The 14,859-nt window shown below is 36.3% G+C and overlaps 1 protein-coding gene across 16 annotated transcripts in view; it reads left to right on the top strand.

The window, feature by feature from the left end:
• The window catches only part of RAPGEF6 (Rap guanine nucleotide exchange factor 6), a 316,707-nt gene that overhangs the window by 189,522 nt on the left and 112,326 nt on the right, over nucleotides 1–14,859 (top strand). For all 16 annotated transcript variants that reach the window (XR_013166664.1, XR_013166665.1, XR_013166667.1 and 13 more), the window contains 6 exons: nucleotides 22–199; nucleotides 3,787–3,923; nucleotides 6,047–6,205; nucleotides 7,017–7,169; nucleotides 10,823–10,987; nucleotides 13,620–13,727. Coding sequence is in view for 12 of the 16 variants with exons in the window: in XM_077138332.1 (XP_076994447.1) it covers nucleotides 22–199; nucleotides 3,787–3,923; nucleotides 6,047–6,205; nucleotides 7,017–7,169; nucleotides 10,823–10,987; nucleotides 13,620–13,727 (900 nt within the window). In the remaining 4 variants the exon portion in view is untranslated. The remainder of the gene's footprint in view (nucleotides 1–21; nucleotides 200–3,786; nucleotides 3,924–6,046; nucleotides 6,206–7,016; nucleotides 7,170–10,822; nucleotides 10,988–13,619; nucleotides 13,728–14,859) is intronic.

Below are 14,859 nucleotides of genomic sequence, written 5' to 3'. Positions count from 1 at the left end.
TGATCAAGATTCTTCCTGTAGGCTACAGAGAGTGAAGTAGGAGATGTAGATTTGACACGTCTTCCAGAAGGACCTGTTGATTCTGAAGATGAAGAGGAGGAAGATGAAGAGATTGATCGAACAGATCCATTGCAGGGGCGAGATCTTGTTCGAGAGTGTCTTGAAAAAGAACCTGCAGACAAAACTGATGATGACATTGGTAAGAAATATATCTGCTCACAATAAGAATTTTACAGCTTATTATGTCTTAGTAGTATCTCTTGCTGTGTAACAGATTGCCCCAAAACATAGCAGCTATCTCAGTTTGCCCGAGCTGCGATGAAATGCCACATGCTGGTTGGCTTAACAACAGGAATTTATTGTGTCATGGTGTCAGAGGCCAAAGGTCCGACATCAAGGCATTGACGAGACCACCCTTTCTCCTGAAGTCTGTAGCCTTCTGGTATTGACTCGCCTCAGTCGTCGTGCTTCCTGGGCTTGCGTCCCTTCATGTGGACATCGTTTTCTCCTTGCATCTGTGCTTCTGAGTTCCACTGTTCTGACTCCTCTCTGATTGACTTTATCTGAATCTCTTCTCCTTATAAAGGGCTGCAGTAATATGGATTAAGGCCCACTCTAATGCATTTGGTCCACACCTTAATAAAAATAACATTTTCAAAGGTCCTGTTTATATAGGGCCCACAACCTCAGGAATGCAAGTTAAGATTAAGAACATATCTTTGTGAGGTGCATGATTCAGTCTACCAAAGGGGCTTAAAGAACAAGCATTTATTATCTCCTGGTTTCTCTACTTAAAAAATTCAGGAATCACGTATCTGAGTGGTTCTAGCTCAGGGTGTCTCATGAGATTGTAGTCAGCATGTTAGCAGGGGCTGCAGACCTGTAAGGCTTGACTGGACTGGAGCATCAGCTTCTACACAATGTCTCCTCACGTGCCTTTTGGCAGCAAACCTCAGTTCCTTGTCATCTGAGTCCCTCTGTAGGCAGTTTAAGTGTCCTCACAACATGGCGGTGGACTTCCCCAAAGTAAGGCAGATGCCACATTGTCGTTTATGATCTTCCCTCGGGAATGATGTGTCGCCACTTTTGCCATATTCTGTTTATCACACAGAGCATCTCTGGGTACTGTTACTGAGCAAAGCCATGGATTCTTTTGCTCAATGGAGCTTCAGTGAGAGAAAGCGTTTATTACTAGGCACGTAGTAGAGAGCAGTTGGCCTGTGGGCCCAAAATCTGTCTCCCTGAGCCACACTAATTCTGATGGTTTTATTAGAGAAAAGATGGGCAGTGTTTAGAATAATGATCACACCAGATGATGCAATAAAAGGCAATCTAATTGCTGAGACTGATTCCATGCTTAGTCACAGAATGTGTGTAAGAAAATGGCAGAATGGGGTATAGGTAACTTGTAGGTTAAAGTCTAAGCTACTGCGCTTGTCAGGTGAGTTCATTTTGGTTAGATCCAGTCTTGGTTATCAAGATAACTTTGGGCCTGGGGTGGTTTAGTTCTGGGCTGACCCAGGACCCTTCATTAGTAAACATTAGGGGCTGTCTTTAATGATTACAAGACTCTAGAGTTGAAAAACCGGATAACTTGGTACAAATGAAAATTAGTCACAAGGTTTTTACAATCACAGCAGCAGAAGATAAGGGCAACTGTATTGTTCTAGTTTGCTAGCTCCCGGAATGCAATATACCAGAGACAGGATGGTTTTTAAAAAGGGGAATTTAATAAGTTGCTAGTTTATAGTCCTAATGCTGAGAAAATGTCCCAGTTGAAGCAAGTCCATAGAAATGTCCAATCTAAGGCATCCAGGGAAAGATACCTTGGCTTAAGAAGGCTGATGAAGTTTAGGGTTTCTCTCAAGTGGAAGGGTACATGGTAAACACAGAGTTTCTTTATCATCTGGAAAGGCACATGGTGAACACGGTCAGGGTTCCTCTCTTATCTGGAAGGGCACATGGCGAACACTGTGTCATCTGCTAGGTTCTCCAGGCTTCTGTTTCATGAAGCTCCCCAGGAGCATTTTCCTTCTTCATCTCCAAAGGTCACTGGCTGGTGGACTCTGTTTCTCATGGCTATGTCATTCTGCTCTCTCTGAATCTCTTTCATTCTCCAAAATGTTTCCTCTTTTATAGGACTCCAGAAATTTATCAAGACCCACTTAAATGGGTGGAGACATGTTGTCACTTAATCCAGCTTAACAACTATTCTTGATTAACTCACATCTCCGGGGAGATGGTCTGATTAGGTTTTAAACATATGGTATTGAATAGGGATTATCCTGCCTTTATGAAATGGGATTTTGATTAAAACATGACTTTTCTAGGGGACGTACATCATTTCAAACCAGCACATGGATTAAAATTTAAGGATTTCAGGAATTTCCCTCTGTCTGCTCTAATATACCAGGAGCAAAAAGGAATATCTATATAATGATTGAGTAATCAAAATAATCCCTTAAATCCTCATTTCTTGACTACAGTGCACGATAGGAGTGGAGAACACAGGGATATGAATATCAGGAGACGGGGATTATTGGGTACCATTTTGAGTGGCTGCCACAATTTATAAAGCAAACCTTTGATTGTATTAAATTGATTTTTCTGTTCCATGTCCATAAGACATTTAAAATGGAGTACAACGATATCCCATGGCTGTGAATTAGCATTTATTATTTCATATTTTGTCAAAAATCCTATTTTTACTATCCTAGCCTTGAAATACATATTTTAAAAATTTGTTGCTATGATATTCCTTTATGCAACTTCTTCTAAAACTGGTTACTGTACTTTGGTTAGAAAGTTGAATGCTACCTAGAGTAGTAATGTTAATCTTTAAGAAGAAAAGATTGCATAGTGTCATTATGTATTGCTATGATTCAATTAAGATTTTATCCTGAATTCCCATATACATTGATTATGTTGCTCCATCCAAATTAGAAGATGCTGTTAGTAAAAATAATGGTGATTTAGGTGAGTAAAGAGCAATATGTTTGAACATTCCTCGACATTCCAAAGGCATATAGTTAATAAACCTGCAGTTTAGACTCATCTTGTGAGTATTATCTGAACAGAAACTGAAAGTACATTTTTAATGATAAAGAATTAAAAACTATGCTATTTTCACAAAACTCTAAAGAAATTTTGAAATATAATTAACTCGCAGTTGTATGTGAGTAGATATTAACTTATACTCATTTCTATCTGAGCTATTAGCTGGCTTCTTTTATGTGTAGCTCCCGGATAGTTATCTTTATTACTCATGTATCTATTCTAGGGAATCGCCTAAGGCAGCCACCCGTAAATATTTGTTGGTAGCTGCTTTAACAGGTCTTGAAATAGAATTCATATTTGCTATACCTAATTTAATTATTTAGTTATTGATAATTACTAATCAGACTTTTTTAAAGAAAAGCTCTAGCCTAATTAGAATTATACAAAAATCTAATCTGTTAGATCACAGGACATAGCTGAACTTCACTATGGAGTGGCATCTTAAGATAGGGAAAATTAGATAAACTCTCCACCCTCTTATGAATCTGTGTAGTTTCCTTGTTCTTTTGGTAACTTCCAGTATACCCATATTTATGAGTAAGTGTGAATATATATATATAAATATAATAATTGATTTTTAAAAAATCATCTTATATTGTACCTTGGTTTCACATTAGCAGCATAAATTCGTAAGTTGATTAGGGAATTAGGCATTGAATTCTAGGACTTTTTTTATCTGTATAGTCCTTCCTTATTGTCTTCATATTAGAATTTGTTTGTTTGTTTTAGAGCAATTGCTGGAGTTTATGCATCAGCTCCCTGCCTTTGCAAACATGACCATGTCTGTAAGGAGAGAACTCTGCTCCGTGATGATTTTTGAAGTGGTAGAGCAGGCTGGAGCTATTATTCTTGAAGATGGGGAAGAGGTAGGTTCACACCAAAAATCTAATTCACTTTTTTAATTTGGAAATTTATTTTTAGAGTGCTTTACTTTTCATAAGTTTGTATGAATCCTGACTTTTTAAAATCTATATAATTTTTTAAATGAATGCTGAAATAGGGATAGTTAGGATTTCTGAAAAGATTATTATTTATTTATTTATTTTTGCTTTGCTTTGCCTTAATTTTTATTTCATCATAATAGACCTTGTACAGAATAGATGCTCAATAAATAATATTCATTGAACCATATTTAATTTTTCCTCTCAGATTGACTTGTTAGCGAGTTTATAAAAAAGACTTAAATTCCCACTGTGTTGTATTTATATCATTATCATTGTTTTAAATATTTACCAAGTATTTACCCACTCTCCCTGTTCCTTTTCTGTATTACATTTTAAAAAGAAAAAATTGAGGAAGATGTATTGGATCCTCCTAGTGAACTGCTGTCAATTGCAGCATAAATGTGACAATTCTGTGTTCAAAATTGCTTGGATGTCAACTTTTATGGATATGTAGAGGGAGGATGCAGAGGGATTGAAAAGTATCCTAACTTCTCTTAACTATTAGAAAATTCTTCCCTATTCTGCTTATCAAATTGATAAAGATTGAGATGTCAGTAAATGAAGATTCTCATCAACTGCTAAGTAGAAGTATAAATTGGTACAGCATTTCTGAAGGCCTTTAGAAATTCTTAACATGGGTCTCAGAGTATTCACAGCTCCTAACCTATTATTGTTTCTTCTTTGTGTGTGTCTATCCTGAGGTCAAAATATAAAACTCAAATAAATAGGCCAAACGATGTTCACTGAAGCATATTTATAATAGTGAAAATTGGAAAGTGACCAAAATGTAATCCAACCATAACCAGTGGTAAATGAATTACTATACAGTCACCAGCTATAATATGTAGGTATTCTAATTGTTTCAAAATTGTTTGATATAAGTTCTTTGAAGGCAAGAATCTTTGCTTTCCCCCACATCCTAGAAAACATCTGGCACTTAGGTTATGCTAAAATGAATTAGAAATAAATATAGTATTAATTTTTTTTTAAAAAGCAAGATAGTCTAAGTATTTAAGCAATATAAAAATATATACATAGAGTAATATGCTAAACATTTAACAGCTGTGTAGATAGTGGAATTTTGAGTAACTTTTATTTTCTTTCCCATAAATTTTGTATTCTCTTTTTCCGTTTTCCGTGGCTCTGACAAGAAGAGTTTATTGAGTGCCTGCTCTGTACCAGGTACTGTTCTAGGCAGAGGGATACAGTAGTAAAGAAAACTGCACAGAGTCCCTGTCTTCAGATAATCTATGTAGTCTACAAGGTGCACAGTGACTGTAGTTCATACTTGTAATTTTAAAAGTGCACGTAAAAAAAAAGATTTAGAGTTGCCTTTCATTATTCGTAAAACTGACAATTCAGATTTCCCTTAAATCATATTAAAACCGTTGAACGTTTAGGCTGTTAGAAGGAGTTGTGTATTAAAGGGATAAATGGTCTTTCATTGATATAAGGTAGACTTTTAAAATATACCTCCTTAGAGCATTAGATATAAAGGCACTGTTTTCTTAACATTGGGAGAAATTTATATGTTTTATTTTGTTTGATATGCTATAAAATTCATGCTTTTACTAGCTTTTCTGAATTAATCACCAGCCATCCTTTTACTGTTTTTGGGTGCTCTTTATATGCCAGGCACTATTCTAAGCACTAAATATGTATTAATTGATTTAATTAACACACTGGTCCTTTAATAGGTACTATTACCCCATTTTAGTGATGAGGGAACTAAAACTCAGGTTAGATAACTTGGCTGGGGTCACACAGCTGATTAGTGGGAGGGGCTAGATTCAAATTACACTATTTGCCTTAAAGTATTTGGCCAGTTATGAAAATCCTTGACTTCATTGTGTGAGTAAAATGAGAATTTAATCGTTTGAATAGATAAGGTAAAGTATGCTATTATTAGTATAGTAATATCTACTCAAGCCCTCCTTTTTCTTTCTTAAGTTTATACAAGTAATTTATATTGGTAGATCCTGTTTTCAGGATTAATACATAAGTGTCTTTTTTAAAAGATTTTTAAAACCTTTGTTTTTCTCTAGCTTGACTCATGGTATGTTATTTTAAACGGCACTGTAGAAATCAGTTATCCAGATGGAAAAATTGAAAATCTCTTTATGGGAAATAGTTTTGGAATTACTCCCACATTGGATAAACAGTACATGCATGGAATCGTCAGGACTAAAGTAGATGACTGTCAGGTAAGCTTGCCTCTTTGGTCAAGTATTCTTGCTTGTTCATTTATAAAAATGGCTAAATACTGTTCTTTCATTAATTGTAGCATTAATTAGTGTACTAAAGTTGAACGTCGTAATAGGGGGAATAGAAAGGACATGGGATTTTTTTTTTGAGGAAATGACAATGTTCTCATATTGACTCTGGTGGTGAATGCATATGTGATAATACCAAGAGCCGTTGATTTCTACACTTAGGATGGATTGCATGGTGTATGAATAAAACTATTTTTTTTTAATATTCACTGAGGCTATTTTCTTCTTCCTCAAAATAAAATAGCTTTATTTCAGAATTGGGAGTTTGAAAAGTTCAAAGTTAACGAAGGAAGCTAGATTTTATATCTGCTCGAAATTTGTGCAATTGAACAAACTGTAAATTCTTAAAGGAAATATACAAAATTAATGTTGGTTTATGCTTCTGTCTGGTATTAGCCAGCTCAGTCCTTGAAAAAAAAAGGAATAATAAAGGAAAGAAATAGGAACTTCTGAGTTGTTTGTTTCTAACTTATTCCTGCTTCATGTGTTCTTTGCATAGTGGCAGTTCTGAGAGTAGAAGTTTACTTCTCCTTTTTCAGTAGAATTCAAAACAGATTTGACTTCTTTGGTCTCTTTGTGCGTGAAGTATTTATTTCACCTGGGTTTTTGTTAAGGACTAAAGGGATTGAATGAAAAAGAACTGATGCCGCTTGATTTCTTACCGTTGTGCTCTGTCTTGGTACATAGTGACGTATTTATGTACTACAGGTTCATTAATTGTCCCCATGTTGTTCTTGGGCAGTTTGTCTGCATAGCCCAGCAGGACTACTGGAGAATTTTAAATCATGTGGAGAAAAATACCCATAAAGTTGAGGAAGAGGGAGAAATTGTTATGGTGCATGAGCACCGAGAACTAGACCGGAGTGGAACCAGGAAAGGACACATTGTAATCAAGGTGGGTGTTTTTAACTTATTATTCTAATCATGATATAGTAAAACTTTCCTATTGCTTAAAATACTTTGAGCCATATTTAAATAGTGCAACATATTTCACTGAAGTATTGGAATCTAATTTAAATAAATGTTTGCCCTTTTGCCTTTTTGCAAGTTGGTTTGTATACCTTTTAATGATGAAATTTAACTTTTGCCATTTAATATCCATTTGGTAAGATATTATTTCAGAGTACATTGCTCTAAGTTTTCCTTCCCAAGTCTATTTTATGATCCATTAATAATGGGAGTTAATTTCATCAAAGATGGTGGGGTTTGGAAACAAAAGAGAAAATGCAAGGGCCCAGCCATAAAAGCATAATGAATCGCTGGTGAAAATGCACAGCGCTTGCTGGATCTCTTTGGCATTGAGATGGCTTATCTGAACCTAAGTTTCGTTATTTGAAAATAGGGGTGATAAAACAAGGTTTTATTAGGACTAAATGAGCCAAATCAAAAGCCTTACCATTGTAGAATCTGAATATTCTTGTCCCATTTCCCTTCTCTAACTGTCCTCCCTCCCAACCCCCCACCTTTTCCCCCTCTGGTCTACTAAAAAATCTCTGGATGGAAAATAGGGCAATTATAATTGAAAGAGAAAGAAATGAACACCAAGACTGTTTCTCTTTTCAAGCTTGTCTTGATCCCAAACTAAGTGAAAATGTCATTATTCATTACAAATGCAGCAGTTTAGTAATAGGTTGAGGAGAGGATCTGAGCCTGAGGTCAGGTCCATTCCCCTCTGCGGTCAGGGTGCTCCTTAGAGCAGGCTCTCTCTTTTCTAAACTGATAGATGTAACCCTTGTATGTAGAAAAGATGAGCCTGCGATGGACTGCCATAGGCTAATGCATGCGCTTTTTCATTTTTACTCATATTTTTATGGGGGCTCATGTTTTTTAATAATTTACTTTTAAATAATTTCAGACTTACAGAAAGGTTGCAAGAACAGTACAGAGAGCTCCCTCACCTAGATGCTCTAACTGTTGGCATTTCATCGTATTTGCTCATTATGGATTCTTTTTGAACCATTTAAGAACAAGCCGTAGGCATGTTTCCTTATCACTCCTAAATATTCCAGTGTGTATTTCTTAAAAAAACAAGAGGACTTTCTACATAAACACCACAGAAGCCTTCAAATTAGAAAGTAACTATTGATAAAACAATACCACTCAGACCACAGTCCCCATTCAGATTTCACCAATAGCCCCAAATAATAAAGGTTGCATTTAATTGTCTGTTCTAGTCTAGAACAGTTCCCTAGTCCTTGCCTGTTCAGATTCTCAGAAGTTTTAAAGAATACAGACCTTACAGTCTGTAGAATAACCCTCAGCCTGGATCTGTCCAATATCTCCTCATAGCCAGACTCAAGCCAGTCATTCCTGGCAGGAATTCTTAGCAGAAATGATGTCGTGCTCTTCTGAGTTCCTCATACCAGGAAGCACATAGGGTTAACCTGTCCCACTACTGTTGAAGTTGGCCTTGACCACCTGGTCATTGCTGGTATCTGTCTGCCAGACTTCTGCACTGTGAAGTCATCATTTTATCCTTGTAATTAAGATGATTTGAAATTATAGTATTACCTTGTGAACTTCTGTCCACATGTAGTTCCATTGACTAGTCCTGCCTCAAGTGATGATTTCAATTTTGGTTATTTCTTATACATTCATTAATTGCCATTCTGCTGTGAAGAAGTGCTTTCTCTTCTTTCCCACAAATTTATTAAATTGGTATGGACCGTGTTTTGTATTCTGTTACTGTCAATAATTTTTTAATGCCCAAACTGTCCCAGATTTGGTCAGTGTGAGACCCTCTTCAAACTGACGCCTGTATTCTAATGACATGTTTCCATCATTCTTTCAGTACTTTGTTATTATTTGTCAAAACAAAATGTTCTGAGTTCATCTTGTTCTTTTCCTGCTCCAACCCTAGAATCAGCCTTTTCTCCAGAGACCCTTGGTTCCTTTTAGTGGAAGAAAGCATTTAAAAATTAAGGTATAGGGACTAGCTATACTGACTGCTACTGGGATATCATTGCTTTTAGAGCCTCCCATCAGACAGAGCTAGGAAATATATGTATTTATTATTGTACATACATCTCTATAACTATTTCTATATCTGTATATATTATACAATCATAAATTCATACCAGAACTTCGGATTCCGATTCTATAGCAGAGTGTCTTTTTCTAGCCTTTTCCTTTTTGTGTTTATAGATACCTTCTCCAGCCGTAGCTGTCCTTATACCCAGTGTATTTACTTATTTGCTCATTGTGCCATTCTCCACCATGCCAATGTAGCCACGTCCGCCACCTCCTCCACCTGCCATCTTTGTCTGCCTCCTCCCCCAGCCTCCCAGCAGCCCGCCCTCTTGCTGCTATTGAGCCCAACACGTCCATGCTTCTGCATGCCTATGGGGCTTGTCTTTAAATCAAGTTTTGAATGTATGGTCTAGTCTCAGCAGGGACCATGCTGCAGTGATTTAGTCAGTCAGACTAATGGCCTCTCTTTAACATATGTTGATCAGTTCCAAGCCCTGATGTATATGTAGTTGACCTGAGAATCAGAGTTTAAGTGACTGTGAAGTATGATTGGCCTGAATGATAAACCCTTCGGCAAAAATAGTTTGGAGGGTGGGAGAAGGATAGGAGTTACCTTGTGGTCTACTTGTCCCTTAAGGAGGTTATATGAAGAAACTTATTTCTGACATCCTTCCAGAAAAAAATTTACACATCTCTTAAACAGCAAGTACCTTAAAAAAAAAACTTAGAAAAGAACACAGTTAGCATTAACATTTCTTTTTACCTACAATTATTCTGTACAATGAAGTTATTTGGACGAATACAGCAAACTGAAATCTGGGATTATGATGACAGTTGGTCTTACATCAGACTTTATGTCTGGTTTATGTCTATATTTTGTTCTGTGTACAGAAAAGACTGTAAAGGGTAATAAATTTTAACATTGATTCAGAAGTTCAAAGAAGAACAGTAGGGAAATGTTTTGTTTACATTCGTTTTCATGAATTAGAAGACAGGCACACACACAATTTCTGCTCTGAATTAACGTAAAAACTCATAAGAACTTTGGTTCCTCTCAAGATGATGAACTGGCAGAGAGAGACTAGAAGAGGAAACCTCTGTTCTAGGAACTAACAACAATAAGACAGGCTACTAGGTTTGTGGTTCCAACAGCTTGGGGCAGAAGAGAGTTTGAGGTGGATTAAATTTAGAAGAAAGCTTTTGTTGTACTTGTTTTCTAAAGTTTAATTCTGTCATCTTCCTTCTATTACCTTGGGATAATCATTACACACCCCATGCAGCAGAAGTGAAGGTAACACCGGGGGGATATCAGTGAGGTTTAGAAGCCCTGCTGTAATGAGATGTCAGTGAATACGACTACGGACGATTAAAGACTGTGTTATGTATTCCTCTGCCTTTTCTCATTCCATAACCCCGAGTGCTGTCAGTTACAACCTGGGAAACCACCTTCTTCCATTGGTAAGGGTTTAAAGGCAGCACTCTAATTTGAAGAGTTATCTAAGAATCATATTAAATAGGAATTCCTTCGTCCCTGAGCTATTTGTTTATTTTCTAATACTTCCTATCCTTAATTTCTAGGCAACACCTGAACGTCTCATCATGCATTTAATAGAAGAACATTCCATTGTGGACCCCACTTACATAGAAGATTTCCTATTAACTTATAGGACATTTCTTGAAAGTCCTTTGGATGTTGGGATCAAACTACTGGAATGGTTTAAAATTGACAGCTTAAGAGATAAGGTTGTTTTATAAATATAAAGGGCACAAAAGTGACTTTTAACCTTTGTTTTATTCATAAACTCTTTTGCAGTTAGAAATTAAATGCTTATTTCGTTAGTAAGATTCATTCACATAAATTCAGTGAGTCGGTAGAGTGGTGTATGTGGTGTGTCTACATAGTCTATCTGTGCTTAGTTGCTTTTATGACAGAATAGCATGTTAAATGTGGACATGAGTCTTAAATCGCAAAAATTGAAATAAAGCTTGTGATATAGCCATACATTCAGAAAACATGTTAGCTTCACTAGAGAATTGTAGAACTTTATCAAAAGATTAAATTATTTCTGGAGGAGACCAATAAAATATTTTAAAGCTGATTAATAATTAGGAAACAGTACTCACATAATGAATGTTTTTAATAGGGCTTAGATCATTTTTAACCTTCAAAGTAGAAATGTCTTGATTTTTCTGAGTTCCAGAGTTTATAATCATTTGAAAACAATTTGTCAGGCCTTCCTTAATTTATCTCTCTGTAACTTATTTAAATCAACCTTCGAGTATTTTTTTGCATTAAACGTTGTTTTGCTGTTTTATATAGATTATCTTACCTTATTTCATGGGGGAATATGTTTGCACATTTAATGAAAAGACTAGTAATAACTTAGCAAATTGGTGGAAAGTAAGTTATTTTAAGAATGTAAAAAAATAGGACCATAATTGCCTGGTATATATTTCTAAATTCTATTTCAAAGGAAATAAATTGGATGCAGGTAGACTGTGAAATTAGGAGATTGAAGTGTCCAAACATGATGACTTCCCCTCTCCTACATTTTTGGAATTAAATATCATTATCTTAGCTTGATGGGGAAGCAAAGGCATGTTACGGAATGACCTGAAATATTATTAGGGACAACTGGATATCCCCATGCAAAAGAATAGAATATGACCATACCTCACCATATTCAAAAATTATCTCAAAATGAATCAGAGGGCAGTGTAATGGTGGCTCAGTGGCAGAATTCTCACCTGTCATGCCCGAGACCTGGGTTCGATTTCCAGAGCCTGCCCACGCCAAAAAAAAGAATTAGAGACCTAAATATTAGACTAAAACATAGGAGTAAATTTTCATGACCTTGGATTTGGCAGTAGTTTCTTAGATATGACACCAAAAGTACAAGCAATAAAAGAAAAAAAGACAAATTAGGCTTCATCAAAATTAGAAACTTACATTCATCAAAGGACACTATCAAGAGAGTATAAAAAGTCCACAAAATTTGAGAAAATCTGCATGTCGTATATCTGATAGGGGTGTAGTATCCAGAATTACATTTGAAAAAATTACAACTCAACAACTAAAGACAAACAACCCAAATAAAAAATTAGCAAAGAACTTGAATAGACATTTCTTCAGGGAAGATTTACAAATGGTCAGCGAGCGCAGAAAAAGATGTTCAACATCGTTAGTCATTAGGGAAGTAAAAATTACAAGCACAATGAAATACCAATTCATACTCACCAAGATGGCCATAATAAAATAAAATAAAAACCTACAAAATCGGTGTTGGTGAAGATGTGGAGAAATTGGAACCCTCATACTGTCCCTATGGAAAAGAGTGCGGCAATTCCTCAGTAAGTTAAAGAAATTACCATATGACCCAGCAATTTCATGCTTACATATATTCCCAAAGGAATTGGAAAACAGGTGTAAAAAACAGAAACTTGTAAATGAATGTTGATAGCAGAACTAATCACAGTTGTCCATCTAGTGTCCATCAAGTGATGGAATGGATGAACAAAATGTGGTATAGCTATGAAAGGAATAAAAGAGAATGAAGTACTGATCTAGGCTACAATGTGAATGAACCTTGAAAACATTATGCTAAGTGAAAGAAGCCAGACATATATTATATGATTCTGTTTATATGAAGTGCTCAGAATAGGCAATTGCACAGAGACAGGAAAGCAGATTAGTGATTGCCAGGGGCTGCAGGGAGGGACGAAAGGGAGAGTAAGTGCTTAATGGGTACAGTTTTTCCCTTTGAAATAATGAAAATGTTCTGAAACCTAGAGAGCGGTGATGGTTGCACAACATCGTGACGGTACTAAATGCCACTGAATTGTATACTTTACGATAGTGAATTTTATATCATGCACATTTTTAACACAGTTTTTTAAATATGTGAGTAAATTGCTTAGGTCCTGAGTTGGGCCCACTTGTCATCCAACTTCCATTTGTTAATTCTTAACTTTTCTGTAAGTCTGTGGAGCAAAGTGAACAAATCTCACCATTCTGGAAATTCACAGTATTTTTAATGAGGGAAATTTCAGATTTGTTTTCACCATAATTTTGGTTAAACATTATATGAATACTTTTGGTATGATCCCCTGCCCTTAGAAGCTTGCATTTTAAGCCACTATCTGTAATGTACATCCCCTGTGCAGTGCTTCTTAAATATTAGTACACAGGCTTGTGTTTTCTTACCGAGTGCTCTCTCTGTTACTTCTCTATTAGAATGAGCCCTTTATGTTCGGGGAGGGGTAGTGGGGCTAGTCATCAATCGTAGTAGCCTCTCAATTTTGGACATGCTTTTGGAATCTGCTTTTTGAGGAGTGCCTCTCATAATTATATGCTGCCTTTTCTGTTTTTCCACAGGTGACACGGATTATATTATTGTGGGTAAATAATCATTTTAATGACTTTGAAGGTGATCCTGCTATGACTCGATTTCTGGAGGAATTTGAAAAAAATCTGGAAGATACAGTAAGAGTCAAAAGAATTTTTCTTCTTCAAAGTTTAGGGGTTCATCTCCCCCTACCCCCCCAATAGCAACTCAGAACAGCTTTTATTTTCTCCTGTAGTTTAAACCTACATTCTGGGAACTTGCAAATCTATTTTCTGTACCTCTGCCCATCCTCTGGCATCCCATCCCCCAATCCTGCAATTGTACCTCCTCCTGTCTCTCCTTTTTCTGTTTACGATTAATAATATTGTCATTTTCCTGTCATCCAGGCTTACAGACCTTTGGGTTATACCTGGACTGCTCACACTTTTCCTTAAATTACCTGGCCAAGATATCCATTCAGTTACTGCAGACACCTGGGCCACTGATTAGGCGTACATTTTCTTTTGGTCTCTAGCTCAGCCTTTTCCTTTTTCACTTGGTTTAAGGCCTTATTATTTCATTATGTCTGCTCTGTTATAATAGTCTGGTAACCAGCATTCATTCTAGTCTCTCTTCCTTCCGGTCCCTTCTATGCAGCTAAAAGGTTGTTTTTAAAACAAATATGATGAATACTACTCTCTTGTCAGTAAACCTTGCTACAAACCAAAGTAATTCCTCACACATATGTTCAGGTCCCTCCTCTATCTTTTCAGCCTTTTTCCTGTGCACCCTAGATTTTAGCCAAACATACTCTGCCAATTCTGTATCATAGGCCAAGCTGTTCTCTTAAACTGTAATTCTCTTCTCCCAATCCTACCATTTGAAACTCTACACCAGCTTCAAGACATGCGTATATTGTATATCAGATCTATATTAAGATTTTCTAGGTTTCCCTTCTGCCTGTGATTTTGAAAAACCTGTTCTTACTATAGGGCACCTAAGATAATCCCCCCACGGTCCTCTTCACTTTCACAATAGCTATTTATGAATCCATTTCATTCTCCCTGCCAGATATAAAACTTTGAGCTGCAGTTGAGTTGTCTGATCCAAGCAAATGCAGATTTTAGGGAGTCAGTAAATAGTAATGTAGCATTTAAGAGTACAGTTATAGAGTCAGATTGACTGAATTAGAATATGAGCTCCACCACTTGCTAAATATGTGTGCTTCAACAAGTTGTCTTATTTGTAGAGTAGGGAAGAGTGTAATGAGCTAATGAATATAATTCCTTG

The sequence above is a fragment of the Tamandua tetradactyla genome, chromosome 20 (genome assembly GCF_023851605.1).
Source record: "Tamandua tetradactyla isolate mTamTet1 chromosome 20, mTamTet1.pri, whole genome shotgun sequence".
NCBI classification, from domain to species: Eukaryota; Metazoa; Chordata; class Mammalia; order Pilosa; family Myrmecophagidae; genus Tamandua; species Tamandua tetradactyla.
This window is presented reverse-complemented; position numbering and strand designations above follow the sequence as displayed.